The following is a 26,382-nucleotide window of genomic DNA, read 5'->3' on the forward strand; positions in this document are numbered from 1 at the left end:
GGTGGCGAGAAGGAGAGGACGAGGACAGAATAGCCGAGGCCTGACCGAACAGGAGCCGGACTAAAGGCTGACCGATGCGACTTTAGACGTGGAAAAGTCTAGAAGGTGGCAAGAAGCAACGGAATTGGGACAAAAGATAACAGAGGACAACAGTATTGATTTTCTGGGGAAACTCTGAAAAACTATAAACTACGGTTTATATACCTTTCCTAGTTTTCCCTGCTTACTCATCTTTCTCATACTGCTGGCTCATGTACCGAACGAGGCCCGAGAAGGTGGCGAGCATGCTGACCAGGGCATGTATAAATAGCTCGAGGGAGACGTGTGGTCGGTAAGAACAGTGGTTTGAACTTGCAAAAGCATGTGACGACAACGGACGAAGGCTTCGACTACAGCCAAGAACTCTTTTTCGTTGGTCGGGTAGTTCAACTGAGCACCGGTAAAACGACCAGACTCAATAGCCACTGGATGCTCGAGCTGAGTGGCGGGATTGAGTTGGGAGATGACAAAACCCCAACCGAAGAACGGTCTGGAGAATTGTAGGATATGACGGATTGTAATGTGCGAGAGTTGGGGCGGAAACAAGATGAGCTTTGAGGGTGTCGAAGGCTTGTTGTTGGTCGGGACCCCAAGAGGGAGGCGAGAAGGTAGAGAGATGACTAGAGAGAGACCACAGAGAATATTTATTTTTTTATTTATTTTATTTATATATATATTTGAATCCTTTAGATAGTTTCTCTTTTACTAAGAATCTCTCAATGCAAGTCCGGGAGATTACGCCCTCTAGGATCAACCATATCAGCACACCTAGTCAAGAGAACCACTAAACCTAGCCACCACCCAGACCAGGCCTAGTTTCCCTTTTGCCCCTCTTGTATTCCTTCCCGCTCCTCCCTCGACTACCCGACCTGCGATCCCTAGACATGGGTTGGTCCGTTGACAGCCACAAAAGCAAGAAGGAGCCCAAAAACGGGCTTTCCTCACAATAGGGGACCATAAATGGTCCAAACCATTCGTCGACTGAACGTTTTGAGGGTTAACTTGGTTGAGATTGCACAGGAGGATGAAGAGATAGAATTCTGGGTCATCATCGTCCAGAGACCGCCATTCTTGATGGGTAAAAATCATTGTTTTAGAGGGTCCGGTAATGATGGCGAGTGTCACCCACATTTTGCGCCCGTGAGCTTCGAACGGCTGGGGCTCGAGGCGTGGTCTACCATCTGCCCAGTTGGGCGTTGCCGATAGTATCAGACCATAGCACCCAGTAAATCGCCCTTCAGTGGGTGCAAAGGTATCAATGTTGCTTTCTGTTCGTAGATTGGTAAAATAGGGGTGGTCGGGTTGATGTCCCAGGTTCCCTAGAGCGGTGATGATGGTGGCGGGATCATAAGTGATTCCTGAGTCTGTGGTGTGGAGGAGGACAGGTGGAGCGGATCGTGCCAGCGGGAGAAAGGAGAGTAACCAGGGCTCCTCCCTGATTTCAATGACCCCACCGTGCTCGCGGAGGCCCTTCCCGTTGAGCAAGGATTTCCCTCCTTCCTCATTGATAATGGCAAACATCTCTGGCCAGTCCCACGCCGGGGGGGAACCTCATGCCAACAATGTAAAGATCAGAATGCTACGAAAGAGAAAATATTAAATAAGGGTATACAGTCTGGTCTAACAATGACCATGTAGTCTACTTTTCTAAGCGAACGACTAAGTCCGTCCGAATAAGCATTGTCGGCGGTATTTCTTTCCAAACGTATGGAAACAGCCCTTTACGGCTTTCTTGAAAACATGCAGGCCTTTATTTTGGACAACTTTTGGGTGGTTGGCCTCGAGATTCTCGGCCAGGGGTTTCAGAAACCTTTTCGGTGTATCACTTATGTAGGCGACAGAGTCAGCTTCCAGAGAAATGACTGTTTTCTTGTTGAATAAGGCATGACTTACATGAGCACGGACGTCCAGACTGGTCGGCCAACACCTCTTCCGGTCCACTGACATACGATCTGTACTCTCGGACCTTCATGTCGAATTTTTCACCCTCCGGAGACGCTTGTTAACCATTTCATGGAAGGTATAATGGACAAGTACCTTCCATGCGCAAGTCGGCTACTGGTTACTCGTACGGAAAATGACTAGCCAAAACAGAAACTCTCACCTCCAGGGACACGATCTTTTCCCAATTTTTTTTTTGGCTCAACTCCCATTGTCCCTCACACCAGCTCCGTCGACGTTCCTCTTGCCCTCTCCCAAAAAATGTCTGCATCACTTTTTGGAGGTGGTCAACAACCTTTCTCATTCTCGAAAAAAAACATCGATAAACTTGTCCATGGTCGAAGGACTTTCGGCGAGGGCATCTATAATGAGTCCATAACATCTGGTCTTTCCTTCGTTGAGGAGTCTAACTAGAGCTTGTGGATTGCTTTGAACTGGACAAATATGAGCGATTTCATCGGCCAGAGACAGAGACACCTCTTTGTGTTGTTCGCTGGAGGCGACTGCTTGATGATTGAAGTCAACTGATGTCTTCTTCAACGCCACGTGGTTTGTTGGTAGATCGTTAGGGTCTATGAGGCTTGGAATTCTGGCCTTCCTTGCCCGGCAATGGAAGATGGAGGTTCTAGCGACGAGCATTCGCCGTTGATCATGCCATTGTCTTGACTCTGAGTAATGGCCCTCGGGGAGTCAACCCAAGAAATAGATGGGAAGCATGTTGTGACGAGTTGGCACTGGAAGGGCCGGAAGAGGGGAATGATATTGGCGGAGGTCAGAATGATGATGGTATGTGAGGACTGGCGTAAAGATGGTTGGATAGAAAAGAAGTACTTGTTTCAAAAGCGATTAGAAAAATATGTTAGATAAAAACATCCGTCGCGTCCCAGTCGCGGTGCCGTCTAGATTGGTTCCAGCAGATCGGTGTGGTCGCGGCCCAGTGTCTGTGCGTCATCCCCCCATTGCCGCATCACTTTTCTATTCATCATCCCTCGGAACAAAACAACTCCGTTTTCCACCATACAATGCCAGAACAAAGGGTGCCGCTTTCCCCCGCCGCCACCTCCGCTCCGATGTCCATCGCGCCTTCCTCCAGCACCGCGACCAGTGCAAGTACCGTGCGTCCAGTGCGTCCAGCTTCAACCGCATCGCTGCGCCACCAGCAACAGCAACAACACCGAACCCAGCCACCGGCATCTGCGGCCGGAAGTGTATCACAGTCCAGAAGACAGTCTGTGGATACGTTTGTGCCCGGCTCTCAACCGCCGTCGCCTATAACTTATTTTCCGAATCCCTCGACTTTTGCAAGCGGTCCAAGTAACAACGCCAACTCGATCTCGTCTGCAGCAGACTCGACTTCAACTTCACCAACAGTGTCGGTCTCCCACATGGCCAGCACAGATTCCGACGATCCACCAGCGCCTCAGGTCGTATCAACAAGCGGCATCGCCAGAACACCACGGCTGAACCCCGTCGCAAGCTCCAATGTCATTGGCCTAGATACCGGTGCACCTTCACCACGAGTCCAGGCTTCAAGAAGCCATGGCGGCCACGCACAGACATCTTCGGGGACAACGTCAAGTACTAGTGGCAGCCTATCGAGCACCATCGACCATCAGTCTAGGCTAAAAGGTTCCAGCAGGGTGTTCAGCACGCCAGGAGCAGGTTACAGCGCGACTCACCCAAATATTGGACTCGGACTCGGTCCTACTCCTTCAAGGGCAGGGACCGGGTCTACAAGTACCACTATCAATGACGCCGCTTTGTCGAGTCCTCGGCGTATCTCAACGTCTCGGGGATTACATGCTCCACCTCAGACAGCAGCACCCCCTGTGGGTAATCTCGGTTTACCAACCCATGAGGCATACTACTCGGTCAGTCAACCCGCCAGTGCGACTACACCAAGGTTTAGAGATAAAGGGGTTTATTTGTCTGGTGGTTCAGGGGGACCCCAGCACCATTCATCCAGCATGGCCGGCTATCCATCAGGATCATACGGCGCCACTCACCAGAATCAGCCCTCTAGAGACCTTGCATCCACATCCGCAATGGGTGCTAGTATGCACTCGCCTTTCCCGTCACCCGAAGGATCAGTTCTGAAAAGGTTGAAGAATAAAGCTAGTAATGTTGGGTTGGGTCTGGGAAGACCGGATAACTATGACGATGAAGCAGTTGGGAGAAAAGGGGATGAGGATGAGATGTTGGAGGATAATGAAGGAGAACGGGCGAATGGCACAAGAGTGTGGTACAGTTCCTTTGCAACTATTGATTGGATCCATGACGCAGTAAGTACATCTCGCTTATGTTACCTTGTGCATGTGGCTTACGCAAAACAGATCAAGGAGTCGTCACGAGTGAGGAGACTGAGGAATGCCGCTTCACGTTCTCTCCGCGGCAAGATCGCAAATACATGGGATCGCCTCCAAGGATGGCTTGTGGTTACTCTCATTGGTATCATAACCGCCTTTATCGCTTTCCTCATCATTCGTGCGGAGATGGCATTCTTTGATCTGAAAGAAGGGTTCTGTTCGACATCCTGGGGCACTGCCAGACGGTTTTGTTGTGCACCTAGGCATCAATCACCAGGAAGTGATGGAGGTGAGGACGAATGTTCGGATTGGATTGAATGGGGTCAATTCTTCAACCCAAAAGAAAGAGATGGACCATTTGGCGGCTGGGTGTATGGAGGACCCGAATTCATGGCGTATGCTACTGTCGCCCTCTTGCTAGCGGTGGTTGCCAGCTGTATGACAGTTTACCTCTCTTCATCGGCTCACCATACCACTTCGAAAGACTCCACCTTCCTCACTCCACCGTCCACAATCCCAACAGCCAAACAGTCCGCCGCTTCCTCCCCTACCAAACGTACCGCCTCTCTCCCGTACGGCCCTCATAACGAACGTCAACCTCTCCTCGATTCGATCGCCAATGAACCTCCTACGCCTTTGATCGAATCGCCTCCCGAACCCTTTCGTAAAGTCATGTTCTACGCTGCTGGCTCTGGTATCCCCGAAATCAAGACGATTTTGAGCGGGTTCGTCATCCATGGATATCTTGGTGGATGGACTCTGCTTACTAAGAGTGCGGGGTTGGCGCTGTCCGTCGGGTCTGGTCTGTCATTGGGGAAGGAAGGACCATTAGTCCATATGAGTAGCTGTGTTGGCAACATCATATCTAGAATGTTTCTTAAATTTGAATGTAATGAAGGTGAGTTTTCGCTTTGGTGTGGTCAAATACACAGCAGAGGCTAATGAAAACGGCAGCCAAGCGAAGGGAAATTCTTTCGGCTGCTTGTGCGGCTGGTGTAGCGGTAGCATTCGGTGCACCTGTCGGTGGCGTCTTGTTTTCTCTGGAAGAAGTCTCATATTATTTCCCGCCCAAGGTTATGTGGAGAAGGTAAGCAGAATATCGAACAGATTGCGATCGACGGATGACTGACTGGACGGCAGTTTCTGGTGCGCTGCAATTGCTGCAATCACGCTCAAAGCATTGAATCCATTTGGCAACGGGAGCCTTGTATTAGTAAGTCACTCAAACTCGTCATCAGAACTACACGCTGACTCGACACCAGTTTGCCGTGACGTACACTAAAGAATACCACTATTGGGAATATATCGTCTTTATAGTCCTCGGTGTCTTCGGCGTAAGTCTCAAACTCATCCATCCTTTTCGTCAAACATACTGATACTTCCGCGCAGGGTTTGTATGGTGCGGTCTTTGCTCGACTGAACATTATCTGGAGCAGACACGTACGGAATGGAACTTGGCTGAGGAGACATCCCATCTTTGAAGTTGCACTTGTGTGTATCAGGCTAATTATTCTCATGAGAGGGCAAGTCTAATATGGCGCGCGCAGGTCGTGCTATTGACAACAATAGTGTCTTTCTCAAACCCATACACCAGAATGGGCGGCACTGAATTGGTGGCCAACGTAAGTCGCATCCTAGCCCTAAATTAAAGACGAACACTGACTGTCTTCAAAGTTGTTCGAGGAATGTAATTCATCTTCTTCGAGCAGTCTCTGTGTCAATTACCCTCATGAGCTCGCCACCGTGATTTGGGAAGTTTTCATGGCCCTGGTCATTAAGGGATGTTTGACGATCATAACCTTTGGCATCAAGGTTCCAGGTTCGTACCTCTTGAAATCTGCAAGATAGCTTTAGGCTGACAGTTTTTGTGATTAAGCTGGTATTTTCATCCCTTCTCTCGCTGTTGGTGCCTGTTTTGGCAGAATCGTTGGCCATATGATGGAGTACATCGAATTCACCTATCCTGAATTGTCAATCTTCAATGTCTGCAAAGACACTGACTGTATTGTACCTGGTATTTATGCCATGGTAGGACCTGCAAATGCGCGGAACAAACAATGTGCTGACACTGAGCGATGCAGGTCGGAGCAGCAGCTACTTTGGCAGGCGTTACACGCACGACGGTATCACTGGCTGTTATCATGTTCGAGCTCACATCAACGCTAAATTACGTTGTGCCAGTAATGTTAGGTGTTTTGATTGCAAAGACTGTGGCAGACGGATTGGAGAAGAAGGGTATCTACGACTTGGTCATTGAGTGAGTTCTAAGTACATATCACATGAAAAGCAGCTGACGAGGAACGAAGCTTAAACCAGTTGCCTTACCTTGACTCGAAACATGAATACCTCTGGGGCTCTCGCCGCGCATCTTCTGTCGCCGATCGCTCCGTTCCTCATTTGCGCGCAGACAAACCTCACACAGTGAGATCGCTCACCGGTAAACTTCTTGAACTCGTGCGTTTGGGTATGGAGGATACCGGGTTCCCAGTCTTGGTGAAGGAGGTGACTAGTGCAGGAGGGCCAAGTACCAGTGCTAGCGTTGGGCTGGAAGGGGGAATCGGTAGCGGGAGAGAAAGGAGCTGTCTCAGGGTGGTTGGGTTCTTGGGTATCAATGAATTGGAGCATGCTCTTTGTAAGTAGGCTTCGTTTGGATGCGGAGATAGCTAGAGGCTGACGTAGAAACCATAGCTGAGCTAGCGGATGAGCCTGATGCTGCCATCAATCTCATTCCCGACGATGCTTCACAGTCGCGGGTACGCAGTAGCGCAATGTCAATCTTCAGCTTTGCCGACTCGTTTGTCGATAACGTATGGAATCCGTACGACCTCAGTCGGTACATCGATCAAGTGAGTTTATCTAATAAACCTTTCTCCTAGACACAAAGCTGACAGGCGTATCAGGCGCCGATAACTGTACAAATACACTCTCCTCTTGAACTGGTACAGCAGTTGTTCGTCAAACTCGGTGTAAGGCAGGTCATCGTCGTGAACTCTCGGGGCGTGTTCCAGGGCATAATCACCAAGAAGGCTTGGTTGAACTTTCTGAGCGAGTTGGAAGAAGGCACAGGGCATTGAAGGGTTCTTTATCTGCATTACAGTCATTTCGCTTAGAAAGTGTAGACTACCATTTTTTTACGACTGTTTTTATGACCGCCATTCTTGTTTCATGATTAAACGCATTGTGATGAGTGTATTCATTTTGTCATACATATCTCCATGCATGTTTTGACGTTATATGATCTACTTTTCTTCTGTGATGGTCGTCTCGATGCTCTTCTTCTTCATCTTGTCCGGGACAGGTAAAAGCTCTCCCGTTTCTGACAGAACGCCGACTGGATCCATTTCTTTGATTATTGCTTGATTAGCAGGGTTGTTGAGCATAAGGTTTCTAATACAAAACAGAGCATGTTCTCTCAAAACTGCACATTGATCAGCAGAATAATCTGCAATAATCATCCTTTCACACTCACAAGGATTGGCCTCATCGATTTCAGTCAGGCTCAAAACCAGCTGCACGCCCTCATATTCCCGGACTTGGTCCCCAACTCGAGTATCATTGAACGTGAGTACACCTAGTAGCCGAACAAGGTCACGCTTCAAGTTGGAGAATGGTTTAAGTTCTGGCTGAACGGTCATAGTGGCCGTGGCGGGGGACGGGTTGCGTGGGTTGGTGCGAGGAAAAAAGTCGTTGAGGGTCCTCAGCATATCTTGACTTTGTGTTAGCATTTCGCCCGAGCTCCAATATCAGCGGTCTTACCTATCAGAGGACGGATTATGCCCGACCGAGGTTCTTTGATCGCCTTTATCAACTGCTCCTCACCGCCTTGCATTTGCAGCTCTACATCTTCCTGGTCTGCAGCTGGAGCAGCAGCTTTATCAATCCTCTCTTGCACCCTCAACCCTATCGTCCCCAGAGCTTCAGAAACAAGTACCAAACCTTCGAGGTATTTTGGTAACCTTGGATCATCCGCCTTCTGGGCCAGAGAAGGGAGAGAAGATTGTACGAGGCTGTTGAATAGTGGGTGGAGAAAGCTGTTGGGGTAGTTTTCTATAGGCGGAGAGGGGGAAGACGCGGGGAGAGAGGAGAGCGTTGAATCGAGGATTTTGAGGAATACTGTTTGAGAGGGTGTTATAGGTTCTGGAGGTTCGGATAATAGTTGGAAAAGGCGTGGGTGGAGTGAAAAGGAGATGATTGATGTGAATATTGTTGCTCTGTGAAGTGTCAAAGGCTTTTCAAACGGCTATGCGATGCAAAAAATGGACTTACGTCAGGTCAAAGCAGTTATGCTCTTTATCTAACCACTCATCCATCCTGCCGAGCAGCTGTGCAAGCCATCTCATACCTGTTGGTGCCAAGAGCAGCTCGCTACAATCATCGTGGTTAGCTGACGAATCGGTGTAAGGCGGATACAGACTCACAGCCTAGGGAAGCTATTGCGGGTGAGATTATTTAGTAAATGAAGCGTGGCATGATTGGTTTTTGGATCTCGAGATTCTAACAATCGTCTGAGTGGAATGTCAGCCAGATCAACAAATAGGGAAGTTATTACATTATAACATCGTCTTCTCTGTTGCCAGACATATATATTCTCAATGCGGCATCCGCGTGTCTTGTCGCTGTTTCACTCGAGTTTACAGGGGCAAGGACGTTGGAAAGCAATTGTGTGGCTATAGAGTGGATAGTGAAGACTTGAATGCGTTGAAGTCAGCATGCGGCCAAGGAAATCAATCGATTTTGAGAGGACCTACATCTAGAGTCCTCAATGCGGACGAAGGTCGTAATGTTAAAGATGAACTTTCTGATCTGTGGTTCATGCTTGCTACACCTCTTATTCAGCGATTGTCCCTGCTTTCATTATTAAGATACTAACAAAGCCTCTATTTGGAAGGGAAGGAGCCCTGCAACCAAGTTCCTTTCCATCTTTGCCAAACCCAATGCCAACTGTATCCTCGAATCCTCAGACGCATACCGGCTGGTATCCTTGGCACTGGGGTCAAAGGATGTGGCCAAAGAAGTCCAAGTTTGACCCAATCCTTGGAAGAATTCTTCCGCTTTTTCCGACTCGAGAAAATAGGAGCTGAATCTGGTTAGAACTTCGATTTGAGCAGTGATCGAATAGGCTTACCGCTCACTGAGATGCCCCGCAAGGTGGCGGGCAATGCCCTCGCAGTTACTTGCGCCTTCAAGACAGAGTTCATCGCTTTCTACGGCGCTGGCCATAGACCCAGGGTTTAGAGTTTTAAGCTGGTCCATTTTCGTGCAATGAGCAATCCATGCAGAAATTGACAAGATGCCCCATTTGAGGGATCCACTACCAAAACAAAAACAATGGAGGTTTCCCCTCCATGATAACGAGAGTTACGTAACATGCTAGGAACAGGACAGCGTTTCGTCGGTATTCCGACATATGCCACTCTTGTTTTGTTCTTCTGCATATGCTCTTGTACTTTCATACTCTATATGGCCGGCGTCAAGTAGGTATGCATGGGCTTATACCGACCCCCGTAGATATGCATGGCTGATGATATACTCCCAAGCGTACGCGTGCGCGCCAGTCTTTATTTGGCGCGTCAGTATATTTTTACTTCAGCCATGATGAGATAAGGTACGCATTCCCAGCAGCCAAGAAAGCACGCACGTCCCTCCACCGCCTCGACACAGCCTCAGTACCTCTTGTTCACACACAACTTTTGCTCAGACTCAATTCATTGCTTCGTATTCCATATATGCAGCCGCTCACTGAGTAACTTTTAGCCATGGCCTACAACTCAAATCATCACCAACCGTACACTCCTTACTACAGTCATAATGAAGGGCTCGAGGAGTTTGACGTCAGGGCAGATTTTGATGTCAAAGGGCCTAGATGGAGTGAAGTACATGGCAACGGTCTGTACAATCCTGGTATGGGAACTGGCGGAGGAAATGTGAGATCAAGTACAACCGGTTTGGGTGTACTGAGAGGCGACAGAAAGTGAGTCAACAACTCTACTGAAGAGTTTGTGAAGTCATGTTAACATCAGTCACAGTAGCAGCTACGGACCTGTCAGCGAGCATATACCACCCTTAGGTCATACGTATTCCCAAGACACTAGGAAATCCCTTGCCTCAAGAGAAGAACTAGTCTCCGTGCCAGTGTTAGGACCTGAGTGAGCCCCGACAAATGCAAAGTGAATTACCTTATGTACTGAACATGTCAATCGGTGACGCAGGTGGAAGAAGACTGAACTACATGATCTTTCACGAAGGGGGAAATCTGGCATCAAAGCAGAGAAGAGGAAGAGAGCTTGGTTAGAATGGACGAGAGATCAACGAGGATTGTGCGGAGTCCGGTGGTTGACTAGAAAAGTGATCGTAGGAGCTGCTTTTCTGTTCTGCGTTGCGTAAGTGGGTTGTCTTTGATAGGAAATACAATGACATTGACCACACTCAGCCTTGGTGTAACACTCTACTTTGTCATCCCAAGAGCGCCAAACTTCGAATTTTATGATGAGCAGCCATTCACTGTCGACAACAATACAATCTCTTTCAGTCGGACGCCAACCAATTTTTCGTTTTCTGGGAACCTCAATCTCTGGGGTGCGTTTCATCTGATATAGACCGTCTTTCAACCTAACTTCTTGTTTAGCCGACGCATCCTCATCTTACGTTCCAGTCCATTTCACGCATCTGGAAGCTTCTTTGTACGACGAAGCAACAAACAAAAAGATAGCCACAGGGGATTGGGGAAACCACGTCATGCAGCACAAAGCTGAACAAGCTGTTATATTACCTGTAACGTTTGCGTATAGTGCTATCAACACTTCCGATACGACTTGTAAGTCGTTGAATTTTTTTCTTCACCACGTGCAGGGCCTCTATCTGACAGAGGCGCAGGGAATGATTGGTATAATGCATGTGGCCATATATGGCCAGGCACGACTAGATCTGATCTCAAGCTCAAGCTTTTGCTCAAGATGTCAATCGTGGGCCTAACCAAAAAGCCGCAGACATCAGCATTGATCAGCGGCATTGCCTGCCCCTTCGAATTATCTGCTGACAGCGTATAGGCGTCCCGGGGATCAGAGTTTTGGGATTCGGACATTCTGCGTGATACGACGATAATATATATAATCGATGACATGATTATTGTAACATACTACTATTATCACTAATAATATGTAACCTTATGACAATTGCCTCACAGCCAGAGTCCAAATTGAAATGCTTGGGTCATTCTTAAACGGGACTACATATATATCTGGGAGAAGCTTGTCATCCCACCATAAGTGCATCCCCCAAAGGTTTATCATCATTTTTGAGTAGCGCAAATTAGATAAAAATGTACCAGAGCGAGGATTGTGATAAATGAGATTTTTCAGCAGGTACACGCGGCCTAAAAGGTTACCAAGACACGACGGCGAGTTTTCAGCAGTAGAAAGGTTGAGTGATATTTGATTTTTCTGTGTAAATGTTAGATGGTCACGCACAGGGATCAGGACACTCGGCTAACAAATGTTTGTGTTGTAATTCTAGGTTACGTAAATATGTCATTGCCGAGAGGCAGCGGACGATGATGAGACTGTTCTCACCACCCATTGCAGCGCTTGCTGTTTCTCCAGTTGCATGAGTGTCGATAAAGCGAGTATTAAGAAGCTGTCATTATGATAGTTACTGCAATCAAACAACATGACCAAGGGTTTGACAATCAGCCACTATCCGAATCCAACAACATAATGGCCTTGTTGGAATGTAGCGGAAAGTGATCCAACTGGGAATGATTGGTGAAGAGGGTTTAGCGAGGTTTAAGGTCCCGAGGCACGGAGGGAAGTTTTTCCATAGACATTTTGTACATATATACTAAATGCTCCGTTCCTTCTCTCTTTCCTCATGCAACGTAGAAACCTATTCTTGACAGGCCTTTTTCCTACTTATACCTTTCAGCGTCACGTCTCTTTGAATGTCCTTCGCAGCCCAATGGCGAACTACTCTGATTCCCCCCACAACCTCCTTGACGCCATATGTCTCATATAGGCCGCTGTAAGGACGCTCTCCCAAGGCTTTTGCTTTCCCCTTCTTATATTTCCAAACTTCCTTGCTCGATCGGCGCATATTCCTCTCCCGGATCTTTTGCAATTCTGTGTCTTCCAAACACCCCTCTGGCCATCTGTACCCTCCCAACTCAACCAGAAGTATCTTCTGTCTCCCTATCACCCCGTTATCTGATTCTGACCCTTCATCCAGCGGGCCTGGAGAAATGACCCGAGGAAATGGGTATGCAGGACCGGTAATTAAGAACAGGTCCTTCACCATGTCACTATGTTCCCATGAGTATATCCCCGGCAAATCCAGAGGAAGTGTCTCATCCCTCTTTCGCCGTTTCAACAATCCGTTTCTGAGATCGACTTCTGACTCGTCTGATGATGGGACCGATAACTCGGTATCGGAACTAAACACAACTTCCTTCCTGACAACTCGGGTGGGCTCCCAGAGACGCTCAAAGGAGAGGTCCATGGTCTGATACCATTTCTTTTTCATCTGAAAAGGTCTTGTTACCTCGTTTTCTTCTGATGACGAAGCAGTATATCGGATATGGTAGTCATGGCGGTTTCTTTTCCTGCGAGGCTGCGATTTGGCGCTGGCTTGCCTGCCTCGACTTGGACCAGCAGAAGGGGGTGGGGTGGTCTCCGAGTTGTTATCTGGGCTGTCGTTGTCCGGATCCGAGTTTTGGTCGAATAACTCCGAAGAAGTTGAGATGATAATAGGAGATCCCAGGCGCATGGGAATATTCCGAAGTGCATCACGTCGAGCGGACGAAGAAGATCGGCCGGCAAAAGAGGCTGTTTCGTCTCTCGACGTTCGTTTGGCAGATGTCCTGGATCTGTCACTATTAGAACGACCCTTCACCTTGCCTGGGGCTTTGGCCGAAGTCGCTGCTTTCGATTGAGGCGTAGTATCGCGGACTGGCTTTAAAATTGGAATAGGAGAGGATGAGCTGACTTTTGATATCCTCGATTGTTTTGCTTTCTTCTCGCCATCCGGTGGCGGCGATAGCGAACGGGGTCGCTTCATCGAGCTTGACTGGGGCCATGCTGGCCGAAGACCAAGCTTCGGAGCTGAAAGTAGTATGGGTGCTCCTTCCTTAAACGCTCTGGCAACCATTATGTCAGTCACATGGCTGGGCAGCAAAAAGCGTCCCACCTACGGCAAATTTCGGGCTTTTCGATATCATCCCATTGCCCCATAAACCCCTCGACACCGTATTGCGTCTTGAAGAAGTCACTATTGAACATACCAATGAGGCTTTATGACTGTCAGACATCCAGCGGCCTCAGAGAAGCTTCTTGAACAAAACTGTCTCACTGGTCTACCCGATCCTGAATCGGATTATACACAGTCTCGTCCCATCCATCATCCGGCTTCCAATCCCCAGTTTCATTCTTGCACACTATTCCTGCTTGTTCCATCTCCTTCATGAGTCCGTCATGCCTCCGAAAAAGGATGAGAAATACTGTCTGTCATTCCTAGAATCTCAGTTCGTCTTTACACTTCTCGCTTTACACAAGGTAGATGTTAGATGTGATGATTGCTTGCATGAAATTGAAAACCGTGCTGGGATCCAACAACAATGCATCGGAAAATGTGCACAGACCACTGAACCCCGTCCCTTCCGTTTGAACCCGCGACTGACCTTTCTACCTGTCGAAAACGATGTATGCTTCATCATTAAATCGTCTGTGTGAGCTATTGTCGTACAATCGTCAATCACATTTTAATCATCCTCAATGTCCATCGTTGACCCATCCCCTTCTTCATATCCATCCCCGTCCTCTACACCTTGCACAGATGAGTTATCCTCTCCATCATCTCCAGGAACCCGGGCGATAGGTAATGACGCCGCTGATGTTGCCGCAGACGATGTCGGTAATGGCAACGGTACCGACCCGGGAGGAAGCACTACGCTCTCTCCTCCGGCCTCCCCTAATGTGGTTGGATCCATCTCAACGGGTACAGGTCCAAAGCTTGGGTTCCCCTTTGGTACCTTGAACGGATCCATATCTCTTCCTCCCAACTGTCCTGGTAAACCAGGGAGCGTTGTCGGATCAAGTGTTTCCATCTGTTCTTTCAAGGCCATTTCCAATAAGACGGTGGAGAGGGGGTCTTGAGGCGAGAGGGACAGGGCCTGGTGGTAGATCTGGATAGAAAGGCGAATGTCACCACGGAGATGATAAAGGAGGGCGAGGGAAGAATAGGCTGTGGGATTGGTAGGGTCCAATCGGATAGTCTGACGGTAGTTGTGTTCAGATTTATCATATTCACTAAGAAAGGCATCAGCGCCGTCTTGGTCCAAAAAAAGGTACGGTTGGCCTCACCCCATGATTCGGTAAGCATGTCCGAGGTTGCAGTACGTTACAGCCCATATACTCTTCACACCCTGCATATCAAACGATGCGCGCAGGGCTTTTCTGAAGTAACTCGCGGCAGCAGCATAGCTGTTATGGTAAAATCAGCATGTCACTAAAACATATGGTACTAAGAGACTTACTCTTCCTTGTTATAATGTACCACGCCAAGTTCATTAAGTAATAAGGGGTCAGAGTCATTGATAGCCTTTGCAGCTAAGAAATACTCTTCCGCCAAATTTGACGCGCTCAATTGAAGGTGTTCCATTCCAATGAATAACAATGGTAAATGAGATCTGTTTCACCCTTATGATAAGTAATAATCTTATGTAAAATAAGATAGTAGGATTACCCTTGGAATAGACGAGCAGAAGTAGAGTAGGCAGTGATGGCATGGTCGTGCTCCCCTTCATACGCAAATGAGTGCGCAAAGGCGATCCAAGCCGGTGCGAAACGTGAATCTATCAAATTTGCTTTACTACTCCACCGTATCAGTTTCTATGAATGCCTGTTCCTTGCTAGAAGGAAATCGGCCTACCTGAAATATCGCCTTGCTTCAGCCCATCTTTTGCCGGAAAAGTACCACAACCCCACAGCATACCACGTTGTGGCCGCTTGTGGATCTTGTTCCACCAACTCATGCGCCAGCATGAACAAAGAAGACCTTAGCCGATGAATGTGATGCATGCACGCGAGATGAAGAGGAAGCGCGCTGGGGTGGCCAGGGATGCGAGAAAGGATTTTGGTCGTGACAGCATAGCATTCTTCCCATTTGTATTTGGCGTAAAGCTCATCTGCGAGCCCGACGAGGACGTCACAGTTTTCGCCGAGGGCGAATTGAGTGGTAAGAGCTTCCCTAGCGGCCGCCACCTCGCGTGCGTGAGTGTCTTTTTTGAGTTTGGTCATGTACATGAGTTTGACAAAGTTGGCATCGTCTTCGGACAGTTGCTTCCGGTATCCTAAATGGGTTACAAAGTCCCACTCTACGTATCCAGGCAATCAGGAGGACATTTTGCTCAGCAGACAAATCTCACTCACCCTCCTTTTCAGACATCATTCCTCCTTCTATCAACTCTCTATACGCATCATAGTTCTTCACATCCAACATCAGCGCTTCCATTAACGACTCTTTTGCTAATGCGAATGATGATAAGCGAAGGTGAAGCAGACCGCGTAAGAGACATAATGAAGAATGAAGTTTGATACCTCCGTCTTGTGATGGTTCGTCGGGTCCTTGAGTGGGGTGATCCAGAGTACGGAAAGGATTTGATTCGCCTACCAGCTCAAGCGCCTCAACGTATTTTTCCTGGTGTACCTGCTATTTCTTCAGTCTCACTTTCCATGTACATACGGAATGGACATACCAGGCATTGAGCTGCCAGATACCGGCAAGCCAGACTCTCATCAATCAACTTTCTGCCCAAGACCTCATCTTCACCGTACTCTAAACCATTCATCACATCATCGTCGCCTTGCGACCGTCTCTTTCCCTTGTCCTGAGCGCCAGATCCATCCCTTGGGGGTAAAAAGCCTTTCGGAGGGGGGATGAGTGGTTCTGTAAGCAGTTTCTCCGCTCGAAGGTAGTGTCCTGTGAGAAAGTGTGTTTGGGCTAACCAAAAGGCGTCGTTTGGATCGGCTGTATAATGCATTAGCAGAAGCGATGACGGAAATATCCGCATATCATACCTGTCCAGCTGAGGATCTTGTCTCCCCAGAACGCTGCGGTCTCATACAGATGCTGCATGATCGCATCATGTCTCCACAGCCTCATTGAATCGACCATACTCCAGTTCCTTTCCTCATCCTGCTCCTTCTCATCGTCCAGACCGATTGTCTCGTTCATCCTCGATTTTGGCCGGCCATTTTGGTATTCCCCTCTACCATTTGCACTCCGGCCATTTCTGGGATCAGTAATGAGATTAAGTGGACGAGCAGTTGCAGTTGATCTTTTAGACCCTACGGGACTAGGTTTGGCACGCGGAGAGACTTGGGAGATACCGCGGTTGCCTTGTTCAGCAGCATTATCGAGTGTGCCAGTTGAAAACAGGCTCAGGTTTGATGGTCTCGGTCTTCTTGTAGGGTAGGCAAAGGAGAAATTGTCCGAGTCTACAGAGAGATCCAAGTTCGAGTCTGCTGGAGTATAGGAGAAGGAGTTTGAGAGGCTGGAAGGGATGTTGCGCTGCAGGCGGTGATGGCGGGAGGAGCTGGGGAAGGGGGAGTAAGAAAGTGGGGGGGGATTCCCTTGCGGTGGATTTGGCGGGGTGAACATTTTTGGCGTCGAGTACAGAAACCGGCGAGAGGCAATCAAGCGGCGTTGTTGACAAGTTGGGCGCGCCCTTTCTTGGGAATCACTTACGTAACGTCCCTGATCCGGTCGCGGCGTGGACGGCCATCCATCAATCCCTCTCAACTCTTTCCACAACACATCCGCTCTATCGCATCCTATATTCACATCGGATATTTCCACATCTGATCACAGACACCTTTCACAAAAAATGCAGCCACCAGCAATATACAATGTAAGCCCACAGCTATTCCCACAGCCTTCCTAACACGTCCACAAGCATCACCGTCTCCCACCAGCAGGCACGCCATCACAACCCAGCGTTCTCGCGCAACCATCCACTGCAAGGTTAAATGAGCTATTCGATCTCATGAGACAGGAGTACGAGACTCTGGGGACGGATGGCAATATCTGGAAACAGCAGAGAGACGAGTACGAGGCGAAGGGTGAGTCTATCGTTCTCCTGTAGTTGGGGAATACATCTGATGATCCTTAATTCAATCCATAGTGCAATCACAAATCAATGAGCTGGGAATGATCAGACAATCATTATACGAACTTGAGGCTAACCATGCCAAGATCCGTCAAGAGTACGTTGCACTTTGTGTGCGATTCACCGTCTAACATCATTTGCCATTCAGGTACGAAACAGAAATCGCAAGGTTGAGACGTGAACTTGAGAGTCGTGGTGGACCCAGTACTTCAGCGCCTTCAGGAGCGGTTGCTGCACTTAGCAATCCTTCCCCACCATCAGAATTGCCTCGGCCTGGTGAAGATAGGCCGCCTTTTGGTATGGCCCTGCCCGGCCCTACCCTTAATGGTTTAGATGCTGCTCGATGTGAGTCTGCTGCATTTAGAAAACCTTCCATATGCTAATATCTATCATACTCTAGCCCGCTCACCCTATCCCAATCCCACCGCTGGCCCTCCCATCCTTCGTCCCCCTTCCGCAGCAGACCGTGACCGTGAAAGGCGCGTCACTCGTCCACTTCAATTCAACGCCCCTCCCTCCCCACCCGTCCACTTGTCCGATCTTGATCCCGATAACGTATCGAGAGAACTGAGAAAAGAGGGCTCGGATTGGCAGGCGATGTGGAGTAGTCAGATGAGAAAGCAGTTGGATGTGACTTTGGTGCATACGCTCGAGCATGAGACGTGAGTTCTGCTTGTTGCTATTTGTTACAAAGGGCGCAAAGAACGCGTCCGTGTTGACGAGATTGCAGTGTCGTTTGCTGTGTCAAGTTCTCAAATGATGGAAAGTACCTTGCGACGGGATGCAACAGGACGGCGCAAATCTATGATGTCAAGTCTGGCGCACGAGTATCGTGAGTGTAGTTTCCCTAGCACATGTTGTGCTCGACAATGGTATTAGATGCTCATACAAGCTTCCTAAAGGACCCTCCAGGATGATTTGGCCAGTCGCACCGGTGATCTGTATATCCGGAGCATATGTTTTTCCCCTGATGGCAAATTCCTCGCCACCGGTGCTGAGGACCGACAGATTCGAGTGAGTCATCTACTCGTTTTATATCAACGTAGCTTTGCTGATATAATTTTGCAGATTTGGGATCTCAAGCAACGGCGCATTTGCCACCTTCTCCAAGGTCACATGCAAGAAATCTACTCTCTCGATTTTTCCCGTGATGGTCGATTCCTTGTTTCCGGTTCTGGTGACAAATCTGCTAGGATCTGGGATGTTGAGAAGGGCACTTGCGTGTTCAACTTGCAGATTGAGGACTTTATTCACAATGAGCATGGGCCAATTGATGCAGGTATTACTTCTGTCGCTTGTGAGTTAATCCCATAACCCGTTATTTGTTCTTGCTAGATGCGCTGACTGGATGTAGTGTCTCCGGATGGGAAACTTGTAGCTGCAGGATCTCTGGACACGATGGTCCGGGTATGGAATGTCTCTACAGGTCAGCAGGTTGAGCGACTGAAGGGTCACAAGGATTCAGTCTACAGGTGAGCTCAGATGTTATCGTCTATGACGTCTATCCTGACCGAATGCCATTGCAGTGTCGCATTCTCTCCGGATGGAAAATGTCTTGTTTCTGGCTCTCTGGACAGGACTTTGAGAATTTGGGATTTGACCGGTACAAAACGAGAGGTAGAATCTCTTCCCCCAGGAAAAGAGGCTCAGAAGAACCTGGGTACTTGTCAATCTACTCTCAACGGACACAAGGTGCGTTAAAATCCCATTTGGTCTCATACAAACTTCTAACATTTAAATAGGACTATGTTCTCTCCGTCGCCATTTCGCCTGACGGCCAGTGGGTCGTCTCCGGTTCCAAAGACCGTTCCATTCAATTCTGGCACATTTCCACCGGGCAAGCCCAACTTATGCTCCAAGGCCACAAGAACTCTGTCATCTCTATCGATCTCGCGAGGAGCGGGGGGTATCTTGCGAGTGGAAGTGGCGATTGCATGGCGAGGATCTGGAAGTACGAGCCCATTCCTGGGAGAGATTAAAGAGGACATCATGTGGTGCGGGGCGAATCTCAACACGCAGTAGCGCTTAGTGCACGTCCGGGGCATTTGGGTGTTATGGATGGGGGGTTTAGAAGCTACAGGGTACAAGGTAGAGAGCTCAGATTTGACGTAAAAGGCTAGAATGGAGAAGAAAAGCGACAACAAAGAAGCAGGGGCTTTGGGAGATGGGAGAGTAGTTGTACGTTGCTTGTAATCGAGGAGTGTGTTTTCTCGGAATACGGTATACGCCTAATATATACATCGGATTTTTTTGATTCGTTTTTGTCCTTTGAGCGCGGATAATTTGTGTTATGGATGAATCTTTTGCATATCAAAAGCGCCGTGTGCGTAGTACGAGTGGCAGCCAGTAACGTTAATTTTGCTTGCCGTATTATCAGTGTAAGACATAAAGGGTCCCGTAATTAGCATGATCGGCTCTTTCTAGCTCCCGTCCCATCCGTATCTTTCCATGATGGGCCGTGGGGGCTGTGACTGTCGACAAGAAGCCTTCTCCGGCTCTGGCTACGGAAGTGACTCGCTCGCTATTGTATGATGTAAGTACTTAGGAATCACTCCTCCACGACTCTCAGGGATCATCCATGGTAGACCACCATAGACAAAGGCACTTTCTTTTTTGAGCCTTCGCCGAAATATGCGGGCTGATCCTTGAAGCGCTGAAGCTGAGGGCCTTATTAGAAAGAAAGATTTCGGTATGGGCTACGGCTGATTTTATTGCGACATGGCAGGAAAAAAAACCCTGGACCTAATCTATCTTCTTAACGTCGCTGACTTTTTGGAACGATCTTGTAACGCTAGCACAGACCATCTTCCTTAGTCTTCGTTGACTGCTGACGCTCGAGCCTCCTGTGCGCGCGTACATCAAACTTTCTTCTATCTCGCAAGCCATGAAAAAGCGTTTCTTCTTCCTTTTTATCTCGTGTTTATATCTCAAAAGCAAAAGAGGCAAAGGCACGCAGGCGGTCCATCTTTCTTCTTTGTTTGGTATCAAATCTATTGGTTGCATTTTCTGTATGCCTCTAGACCTTCTCAGGATCTACTTTCTGCACTACGCTTGACAAGAGCGCAGGGCCCAGCATTCAAACGAAGACTACTAATTACAACAGGGCAACTGATTTTTATGGTACAGGGTAATTTGACGCTTAAGTCCTGAACGCCTCACACTTCAGATCTCGAATTTATCATCGCTTCTGTTTCCTCGCAGCTCGTTTTTGTTCGCAGCATCTGCCTATCTTAACTCGGTCTGTCGAGCCGTCGAGCCGTCGACTAGTCAGGATTCATTACTCACAATTGGTCATTTCGCATTATTTGGACATACTACTGGATACGAGGAAACGGACGCTACTCAATAGTCGAGACTGCTAAGCCAGATTGATAATAATCGACAAGCGACGATCGATAAACTCTGTGTGCGAAATACGGGTACCGGGAAGAGTAGGAAGGAGGGAATGTGTTTTACCTTCTTTACCATTTTTTGCGTTATGTTGCCGTATGGGCTGTAACATTCCACACCCGTAACCCGAGGGCCGAGATTCGTTTTGGAACAAATCAATTAATATTCAAAAACAGAATACGCTTACAAGAAAATGGAGAGCGAGATAGATTGGGTATGTCATCCGCATACTCTTAGAAAACCCTTTCAAGAAGGTCGCAAGAATGAGATTCTGGGAAGGCATAGTGTAGATACACACTTCTCGACTCGCCAGTTCCAGGAACCCGACCGTGGCAACTGTTCCACCCCCAGCTCTTCTATTATGCCGAACATCCTCCCTCCCATTCCCACGAATACATTCGCCAAACATCCGTCTTCGAATACATATTTCCCTCCCATATCTCCCACTCGTCCTCGCCCAAAACCAACCAAGCTTAAGCTATCGGACATCCTTCTCCCCCGCCCTACTCTCCGTACTACAACGTCCATGCCTCTTTTGAAGCCGCCAACGATGGCTCCGGAGGGAGATAACGAGAAACAAGGACGATTCGGGAAGTTGAGAAAGATGGGTTCGGATCTGTTAATGAAAGCAGGATTGAAGAGGAGCGAGAACTGGGCTGAATGGGAAGTCGTGGATGCGCCGGAGGGAAGCATGTCTGGCAGACGACGGAGCTATGTTCAAGTTGACAGAGGGTTGGAGAATGAGAAGAGGACCTCAAGAATTCCATGGCCGCCTTCACCGTCTTTTGAATGCAGGGTTCGCGGCGACGATTCAAACTCGACTTTCGACGGATCCCAATGTCCGACATCGTTCCCTTCATTTACGTCTTTCCTGGAAATCCCCGGTGGTACATGGCTTGAACGCAGCGGCTCTGAAACCAATTCTGGGTCGGGAGAAGGGTCAGGATGGTCATCTTCCAGGGAAGAATTTCAAACAAGTATTATAGAGCCGTTTATCTCTTCATTTCCCTTCCCTCCAACTCCCATGACAAGGAAACAACGTTCACAGCAGTTCAATGAAGACCCACCTCTTCCTGTAGACCACCCTTTTAACACCGGGAAAACATCAAAGCTTTCAGGTACCCCGAGACTACCTCAAGGGGTGCATTGGAGAGAGGACATTGCTACTGGGACTCCAGAGCTGCCCCATACACCACCTTCTACCACTCAATCTCCCCGCTCACTTATCACGCCACGTACACCACGAACTCCCCGTAATCAAAAACTCCAATCCCGTCAGGCTACTCAATTTTTACCCATCACACCCAGTTCCAGTTTCTCAGATGGCCCTTCTTTAGATTCCAACCAGCTTTTATCAGCACTTTCTGCCGTTCTGTACCTTCGTTCTGTACTCTACACCCATGCGGCGTCAGCACAAAGTCTTCTTGAATCACATGCAGAAGTATTGCCTGGATTTGTGTATCGGAGTCTTTCAAGACAGATTGATCAGTGGTGGACGAAATGGCGAAGTGCGTTAAATAACATGGGCGCCCAAACCGCATCTGCTCTCCTTCATCTCTCTTCTCCACCGCCGCCCCCTCCATCGCCTTTACCTCTACCAATAGATCCGATCAATTCTCCTATCCCCCAGCCACTCACTCATGACTCACTTCAAAAACTCATTTGGTCTCTGGAAGAAGCTGGTCAAGTCCCTTCGTTCACTTTTGCGAGAATGTTTGGCAAGTCTGCACAAGTGAGACTACGAAAGTTGGAGGACGATGAAGTGTGGGAAGCCACGAGGAAGGGGTGGAGAGAGTATCAGGATGATGAATGGGGTTGTTTGCAGAGGGAAATGTGGAGGGAGTCGGGTGATATTCGCATCTTTGGACTTGCTGGAAGAAAAGGCAAGAAGGGCGTCATGTGATCATGACAGCGGTCGATGGTACCCATAATACCCATAACCGTTCAAGATCTGTGAGTATTTTTCTATTCCCATAAGTGAATATGATGCAATGCTGATGCTTCAATATCCAATTTATCTACTTCAAAACATAGGGCTTCATTCAGGCTTATCATTCATCTATAGTCTAGAACAGATCCACCTCGTCCTTTGCGTACCCTCGGACGCCCCTCACACGCCCTTCAAATCCAAATAAGTCACTTTCGTACGCAACCCAAGCCTTCTCATCCTCTCTCAAAGCATTGGTGTTATCGTTGAGTCCCAACAACTCTTCGAGGTTATCGGACACAAGAGCCAAAGCCGAAGACTTGGAGAAGATTTCAGGGGAATTGGCGTAAACCCATGCAGCGTCGTATCGCGTGTTGCGCGCTTGCCATTCTTCAACGATACCAAGGCCAACTTTCTGTAAGATGGTCAAATGTTAGTCAGTTTCAAAGTTAAAAAACATTGGGAAAGGCCGTACGACGCCATGTGAAACAAGGTATGATGGAAGAGTGTGGTTTGAAAGAGGAGGACCAGGAATTATGCGACGCTGGCCCCACTCTTCAGGGTAAGATCTAGCGGGAGCGACGATGACGCCAATGTCTTCGTCGGCAAGGTCTTGAGCAATCTGGATACATAGTGAGCGATCATTTCTCCTCTCTTGGTCCATAAACATCTACTTACAAGCCAAGACTCGTGTCCTCCCAAAATGGTGATCTTCACCTTCCTTCCCACTTCCCTCTTCAATCTCACCAAAGCACTTATCACATCGGCAGAAGAGACTTCCACGACCAACCTCAGTTCTCCATTCGCGACCTTCTTGAACGCCCGTACCACTTCAGTGTGACCCTCAACATCGCCAAGCAAGAGACGTCGAAGGATGGCAATCTTCGAAGAGATGGATGTAGGAGTGTTCTCAAGAGACAGATGAAGCGCTGCAGAAGGGTTCTGGATAGCATGCCGGGCGAGAGGGTGGGGAGCAGAGGGAGAGAAGGGGAAGGAGAGGCCGGAGATAAGTGAGGAGGAGATGGGGTAGGCGACAATGGTAGTCACACCAGAGCTGTAGGCGAGACTGAAACAATTGTCAGAGGGGCGATGAATAACTCTTGAATAACACTTACAGCTCATCCTTGCCCCCAAACTGAGCGCCATCGACCGCACGCACCAACATACCGTCAGTATACTCCCCAGCGTCCTGCAATGAATCATGTGCCTTCTAAAAGTGTCTGTCAGGTGTCTGAACCCGATAAGTATGCACACCACTTACTCCGTCGGTAGTGGACTTCTCCTGCCTGATCTCCATTAATCCAAGGTAGCTTCCGACACTAATCATACCAGGTGCAATGCTACCACCTTTCAAGTCGATGACCTCAAAGTCCAAATCTTCTTCCACAATACACTTGCCAACGCAAATAATTTCCCCGCCCTTGACGACAACATCGCCCTTCTTGCCCTGCTCGAACACAGAAAGGTCAAACTTGTCAGTGCCGAGGTAGAAAGAGGTGACACCTTGGAAACGAATATTGCTTGCAGACTTCTTTGGGCGCCTGTCGGGGTCACCACGAGTAATGATAGCTTCGGCAATCTCGTCATCCCATTTGCCTTCAAGGAAGATCTTTTGTGCCTCAGCAGGCTTTTCCACCACATGAGGTTTGAGGATTTGAGGAATTCCATCAATGTAAGTCTGCTCTGGGGTAGCTCCTAACGAGAGAGGGAACGAGTCCCAAACAACCAAATCGGCATCGTAACCTTCACGAACATAGCCAAGACGGTGGTCAAGACCCATTGCTCTGGCGGGGTGGGTAGTGACAGCTCCAAGAGAGTGGGAGAAGTTCAAGCCATAGTGGTGGGCTTGGGAGGCTTCATAGACAAGGTAACGCGAGTCGAGAACAGGATGATCGGACTTCATGATGACAGATAAGCCATTGTCGGCAAGAATTTTGGGAGCAAACTCGGTACCCCGGTAAGCCTCTCGCTTGTACCTGGCGTTGGTCGCAAAGATTGCAACCGCAGGAGGCACAGGACCCCAAGCTTGCTTGAGCAGGTCAGGTACGAGGTAGACTTCGTGTGCATGGTGGAATGCTGCGATGGGGAACCCGTACTCGTTGGAGATTCGTACAAGGGTGTTGAGGTCAGTGGTCTCATAGCAATGGATGTTAACCTTGACATTACCCCTGATGACATCAGCCAGAACTTCGTACTCGAGGCTGGTAGGGAAGGGTTCCTTCTGGCTCGTAGGGTCCGCACACCACCTGTCTTGGGCGTCCTTTAGCTTCTTGCCTTCTGCATAGGCCTTTCGGAAGTCGTAGGCCGCATCCATACGCTTGGCGCCGTAGACACGAGCGGGGTTTTCACCGCAAGCGTGCTTGATGTGCCGCCAGGAATGAGTGCGTTGCCAGGTGCCATTACCAGAAGAGTCAATTACGAAGGGTGGCTCAACTTGCATGCTTTGGGGAGTGTTCTCATAAGTCCACCGTGGCTTGAAGGCTGCAGCTTGTCCACCGATAGACCCTGATTCAACATCACATCAGCACTATAGTCGAGTAAATGTAAATGAAGAAACTTGCCAGCTGAACCAGGCAAAACAAGCATTGTTGTGATACCACCAGAGATGGACAAATTGAAAGCAAGGTCATGAGTGTTGAAGCCGTCAAACGATCTCAACCAAGGTTGGGTGTTGCCGCGGTGAGAATTGGTATCGGAAGAGCCCTTGAGACCAGGGGCAGAGTCAAGACCCATGTGAGAATGGGTGTCCACGATACCTGATAGCAGAGGCATCAACCGTCTTTCATTTTCAGTGGAGCATCTACTCACCTGGAGTGACCCAAGCTCCATGCAATTCAACCTCATCGTACTCAGAACCCTTTAATATCTCATCTAACTCAAGCATAGGCGCCATCTTTCGAATCACACCATTCTCCAAAAACAGATCTACGCCCTGGAGGATTTCGTTTCCATCATCTTCACCGGTCCAGACAGTTCCATTCTTGAGCCATACAGATTTTGTGCCAGGGACGAATCTATCGTTTTTCTCTCGTTTGCTGTTGAATCGCTCAAAGTAAGGAGGCGGCCTAGAGATGATCTCGCACTGCTCGATACCTTTGGTGATGAAGTCGGGCAAGGGTTGAGGCTTGCTAGGAAAGGGAAAAGATACATTCTGGCTCACGTAGAGAGCGAGAGCGAACAAACCCAAACCGGTGAAGAAGACCGTATGCATGTCGTTCCTTGTCGAACCGGGCTGCCGCGGCTTTGTACGGTCATCGTCGTAATCTGGAGGATTGTCATCGGGGTTGAGGGGCGTTTTCTCAACGTCCGCGCTGTATGAGAGACGAGAAGCTGTGTTCCTCGCCTGTATGGGCATGTTGACGAGGCCTATGGATAAAAGAATTGCCACAATAAATGAGGACAGAAGATAAGAATGTGCGCATCTTCGCCCTGTCCGAAGGCCGCGTTCCTCGCTCATTTATAGTTATTCAGATCACATCATTTCGGCCACGGCCGACACGTATTTTATTATTTTTTACTACCACCCTGTACTAGTACTACGTACCAGTACAGATAGTAGTAGGCTTGGGTACAGCCGCCGAAAATCCAACGTCTACATTTTATGTATAAAGAGAGCACCTAGA

The 26,382-nt window shown here is 48.7% G+C and overlaps 9 protein-coding genes and 4 non-coding genes; 7 read left to right on the forward strand and 6 right to left on the reverse strand.

Moving 5' to 3' along the window:
* Nucleotides 1–121: 121 nt before the first annotated feature.
* Nucleotides 122–633, reverse strand: CNAG_12582. XR_001045868.1 has 1 exon: nt 122–633. It is a non-coding gene; the product is annotated as a hypothetical RNA (non-coding RNA).
* CNAG_12583 lies at nt 205–674 on the forward strand. Its single transcript, XR_001045869.1, has one exon. It is a non-coding gene; the product is annotated as a hypothetical RNA (non-coding RNA).
* A 31-nt stretch (nt 675–705) lies between these two features.
* On the reverse strand, nt 706–2,825 carry CNAG_02159 (hypothetical protein). The gene is made up of 3 exons (XM_012194594.1): nt 2,144–2,825; nt 1,933–2,076; nt 706–1,864 (listed from the first exon to the last, which is right to left on the reverse strand). Exon 3 carries the CDS (start codon nt 1,558–1,560, stop codon nt 808–810), a length of 753 nt encoding a protein of 250 aa, XP_012049984.1. The 5' UTR covers nt 1,561–1,864; nt 1,933–2,076; nt 2,144–2,825; the 3' UTR covers nt 706–807.
* On the forward strand, nt 768–1,689 carry CNAG_12584. Its single transcript, XR_001045870.1, has one exon. It is a non-coding gene; the product is annotated as a hypothetical RNA (non-coding RNA).
* Nucleotides 2,826–2,974: 149 nt separating the features above from the next.
* Nucleotides 2,975–7,527, forward strand: CNAG_07647 (voltage-gated chloride channel protein). XM_012194444.1 has 13 exons: nt 2,975–4,262; nt 4,314–5,184; nt 5,241–5,373; nt 5,427–5,499; nt 5,549–5,620; nt 5,676–5,777; nt 5,834–5,908; nt 5,961–6,105; nt 6,163–6,314; nt 6,368–6,543; nt 6,593–6,918; nt 6,975–7,132; nt 7,187–7,527. Exons 1-13 carry the CDS (start codon nt 3,003–3,005, stop codon nt 7,358–7,360), a joined length of 3,717 nt encoding a protein of 1,238 aa, XP_012049834.1. The 5' UTR covers nt 2,975–3,002; the 3' UTR covers nt 7,361–7,527.
* On the reverse strand, nt 7,476–9,573 carry CNAG_02157 (hypothetical protein). XM_012194593.1 has 9 exons: nt 9,412–9,573; nt 9,157–9,363; nt 9,035–9,105; nt 8,836–8,974; nt 8,705–8,791; nt 8,553–8,651; nt 8,043–8,497; nt 7,756–7,992; nt 7,476–7,704 (listed from the first exon to the last, which is right to left on the reverse strand). The coding sequence occupies exons 1-9, from the start codon at nt 9,537–9,539 to the stop codon at nt 7,526–7,528; spliced, it is 1,602 nt and encodes a 533-aa protein (XP_012049983.1). The 5' UTR covers nt 9,540–9,573; the 3' UTR covers nt 7,476–7,525.
* Nucleotides 9,574–9,890: 317 nt separating this feature from the next.
* On the forward strand, nt 9,891–11,546 carry CNAG_02156 (hypothetical protein). XM_012194592.1 has 6 exons: nt 9,891–10,257; nt 10,313–10,432; nt 10,496–10,666; nt 10,717–10,862; nt 10,912–11,100; nt 11,160–11,546. The coding sequence occupies exons 1-6, from the start codon at nt 10,043–10,045 to the stop codon at nt 11,330–11,332; spliced, it is 1,014 nt and encodes a 337-aa protein (XP_012049982.1). The 5' UTR covers nt 9,891–10,042; the 3' UTR covers nt 11,333–11,546.
* Nucleotides 11,547–11,954: 408 nt separating this feature from the next.
* On the forward strand, nt 11,955–13,927 carry CNAG_12585. Its single transcript, XR_001045871.1, has 2 exons — nt 11,955–12,454; nt 12,507–13,927. It is a non-coding gene; the product is annotated as a hypothetical RNA (non-coding RNA).
* CNAG_02155 (hypothetical protein) lies at nt 12,135–13,738 on the reverse strand (the record flags this gene model as incomplete). Its single annotated transcript, XM_012194591.1, has 3 exons — nt 12,135–13,413; nt 13,464–13,565; nt 13,626–13,738. 3 exons carry the CDS (start codon nt 13,736–13,738, stop codon nt 12,168–12,170), a joined length of 1,461 nt encoding a protein of 486 aa, XP_012049981.1. The 3' UTR covers nt 12,135–12,167.
* Nucleotides 13,857–16,952, reverse strand: CNAG_02154 (anaphase-promoting complex subunit 6). XM_012194590.1 has 8 exons: nt 16,352–16,952; nt 16,030–16,301; nt 15,704–15,980; nt 15,204–15,648; nt 15,018–15,143; nt 14,809–14,961; nt 14,636–14,755; nt 13,857–14,581 (listed from the first exon to the last, which is right to left on the reverse strand). The coding sequence occupies exons 1-8, from the start codon at nt 16,932–16,934 to the stop codon at nt 14,035–14,037; spliced, it is 2,523 nt and encodes an 840-aa protein (XP_012049980.1). The 5' UTR covers nt 16,935–16,952; the 3' UTR covers nt 13,857–14,034.
* Nucleotides 16,953–17,048: 96 nt separating this feature from the next.
* CNAG_02153 (glucose repression regulatory protein TUP1) lies at nt 17,049–19,748 on the forward strand. XM_012194589.1 has 11 exons: nt 17,049–17,184; nt 17,230–17,395; nt 17,458–17,539; nt 17,591–17,787; nt 17,843–18,104; nt 18,173–18,274; nt 18,345–18,456; nt 18,511–18,739; nt 18,797–18,914; nt 18,969–19,134; nt 19,185–19,748. Exons 1-11 carry the CDS (start codon nt 17,161–17,163, stop codon nt 19,419–19,421), a joined length of 1,695 nt encoding a protein of 564 aa, XP_012049979.1. The 5' UTR covers nt 17,049–17,160; the 3' UTR covers nt 19,422–19,748.
* Nucleotides 19,749–20,631: 883 nt separating this feature from the next.
* Nucleotides 20,632–25,326, forward strand: CNAG_02152 (hypothetical protein). XM_012194445.1 has 6 exons: nt 20,632–22,785; nt 22,867–23,392; nt 23,446–23,927; nt 23,987–24,003; nt 24,092–24,884; nt 24,941–25,326. The coding sequence occupies exon 1, from the start codon at nt 21,026–21,028 to the stop codon at nt 22,733–22,735; it is 1,710 nt and encodes a 569-aa protein (XP_012049835.1). The 5' UTR covers nt 20,632–21,025; the 3' UTR covers nt 22,736–22,785; nt 22,867–23,392; nt 23,446–23,927; nt 23,987–24,003; nt 24,092–24,884; nt 24,941–25,326.
* Nucleotides 22,846–26,188, reverse strand: CNAG_02151 (amidohydrolase). XM_012194446.1 has 7 exons: nt 25,568–26,188; nt 25,321–25,515; nt 24,021–25,264; nt 23,875–23,969; nt 23,438–23,825; nt 23,235–23,381; nt 22,846–23,174 (listed from the first exon to the last, which is right to left on the reverse strand). The coding sequence occupies exons 1-7, from the start codon at nt 26,112–26,114 to the stop codon at nt 22,899–22,901; spliced, it is 2,892 nt and encodes a 963-aa protein (XP_012049836.1). The 5' UTR covers nt 26,115–26,188; the 3' UTR covers nt 22,846–22,898.
* Nucleotides 26,189–26,382: the final 194 nt, after the last annotated feature.

This window comes from Cryptococcus neoformans, chromosome 6 (genome assembly GCF_000149245.1).
Source record: "Cryptococcus neoformans var. grubii H99 chromosome 6, complete sequence".
In the NCBI taxonomy this organism is placed as follows: domain Eukaryota; kingdom Fungi; phylum Basidiomycota; class Tremellomycetes; order Tremellales; family Cryptococcaceae; genus Cryptococcus; species Cryptococcus neoformans.

Bases quoted from the DNA above. Each gene is read 5' to 3' on its own strand.
- CNAG_02159 (XM_012194594.1), bottom strand. From the start codon at position 1,560: ATGTTTGCCATTATCAATGAGGAAGGAGGGAAATCCTTGCTCAACGGG.
- CNAG_07647 (XM_012194444.1), top strand. From the start codon at position 3,003: ATGCCAGAACAAAGGGTGCCGCTTTCCCCCGCCGCCACCTCCGCTCCG. The intron at 5,185-5,240 runs GTGAGTTTTCGC...TGAAAACGGCAG, and splicing joins TAAATTTGAATGTAATGAAG to CCAAGCGAAGGGAAATTCTT. The intron at 6,315-6,367 runs GTAGGACCTGCA...TGAGCGATGCAG, and splicing joins TACCTGGTATTTATGCCATG to GTCGGAGCAGCAGCTACTTT.
- CNAG_02157 (XM_012194593.1), bottom strand. From the start codon at position 9,539: ATGGACCAGCTTAAAACTCTAAACCCTGGGTCTATGGCCAGCGCCGTA. The intron at 8,975-9,034 runs GTAGGTCCTCTC...AACGCATTCAAG, and splicing joins CCGCATTGAGGACTCTAGAT to TCTTCACTATCCACTCTATA. The intron at 7,705-7,755 runs GTGAGTGTGAAA...ATCAATGTGCAG, and splicing joins AATCGATGAGGCCAATCCTT to TTTTGAGAGAACATGCTCTG.
- CNAG_02156 (XM_012194592.1), top strand. From the start codon at position 10,043: ATGGCCTACAACTCAAATCATCACCAACCGTACACTCCTTACTACAGT. The intron at 10,433-10,495 runs GTGAGCCCCGAC...TCGGTGACGCAG, and splicing joins GTGCCAGTGTTAGGACCTGA to GTGGAAGAAGACTGAACTAC. The intron at 10,863-10,911 runs GTGCGTTTCATC...CTTCTTGTTTAG, and splicing joins TGGGAACCTCAATCTCTGGG to CCGACGCATCCTCATCTTAC.
- CNAG_02154 (XM_012194590.1), bottom strand. From the start codon at position 16,934: ATGTTCACCCCGCCAAATCCACCGCAAGGGAATCCCCCCCCACTTTCT. The intron at 16,302-16,351 runs GTATGATATGCG...TGCATTATACAG, and splicing joins CAAGATCCTCAGCTGGACAG to CCGATCCAAACGACGCCTTT. The intron at 15,981-16,029 runs GTATGTCCATTC...AAGAAATAGCAG, and splicing joins ATCTGGCAGCTCAATGCCTG to GTACACCAGGAAAAATACGT.
- CNAG_02153 (XM_012194589.1), top strand. From the start codon at position 17,161: ATGCAGCCACCAGCAATATACAAT. The intron at 17,185-17,229 runs GTAAGCCCACAG...CACGTCCACAAG, and splicing joins AGCCACCAGCAATATACAAT to CATCACCGTCTCCCACCAGC. The intron at 17,540-17,590 runs GTACGTTGCACT...TTTGCCATTCAG, and splicing joins CATGCCAAGATCCGTCAAGA to GTACGAAACAGAAATCGCAA.
- CNAG_02152 (XM_012194445.1), top strand. From the start codon at position 21,026: ATGGAGAGCGAGATAGATTGGGTATGTCATCCGCATACTCTTAGAAAA.
- CNAG_02151 (XM_012194446.1), bottom strand. From the start codon at position 26,114: ATGCCCATACAGGCGAGGAACACAGCTTCTCGTCTCTCATACAGCGCG. The intron at 25,265-25,320 runs GCAAGTTTCTTC...ATGTTGAATCAG, and splicing joins TGTTTTGCCTGGTTCAGCTG to GGTCTATCGGTGGACAAGCT. The intron at 23,382-23,437 runs GTAAGTAGATGT...CTATGTATCCAG, and splicing joins GAGGACACGAGTCTTGGCTT to ATTGCTCAAGACCTTGCCGA.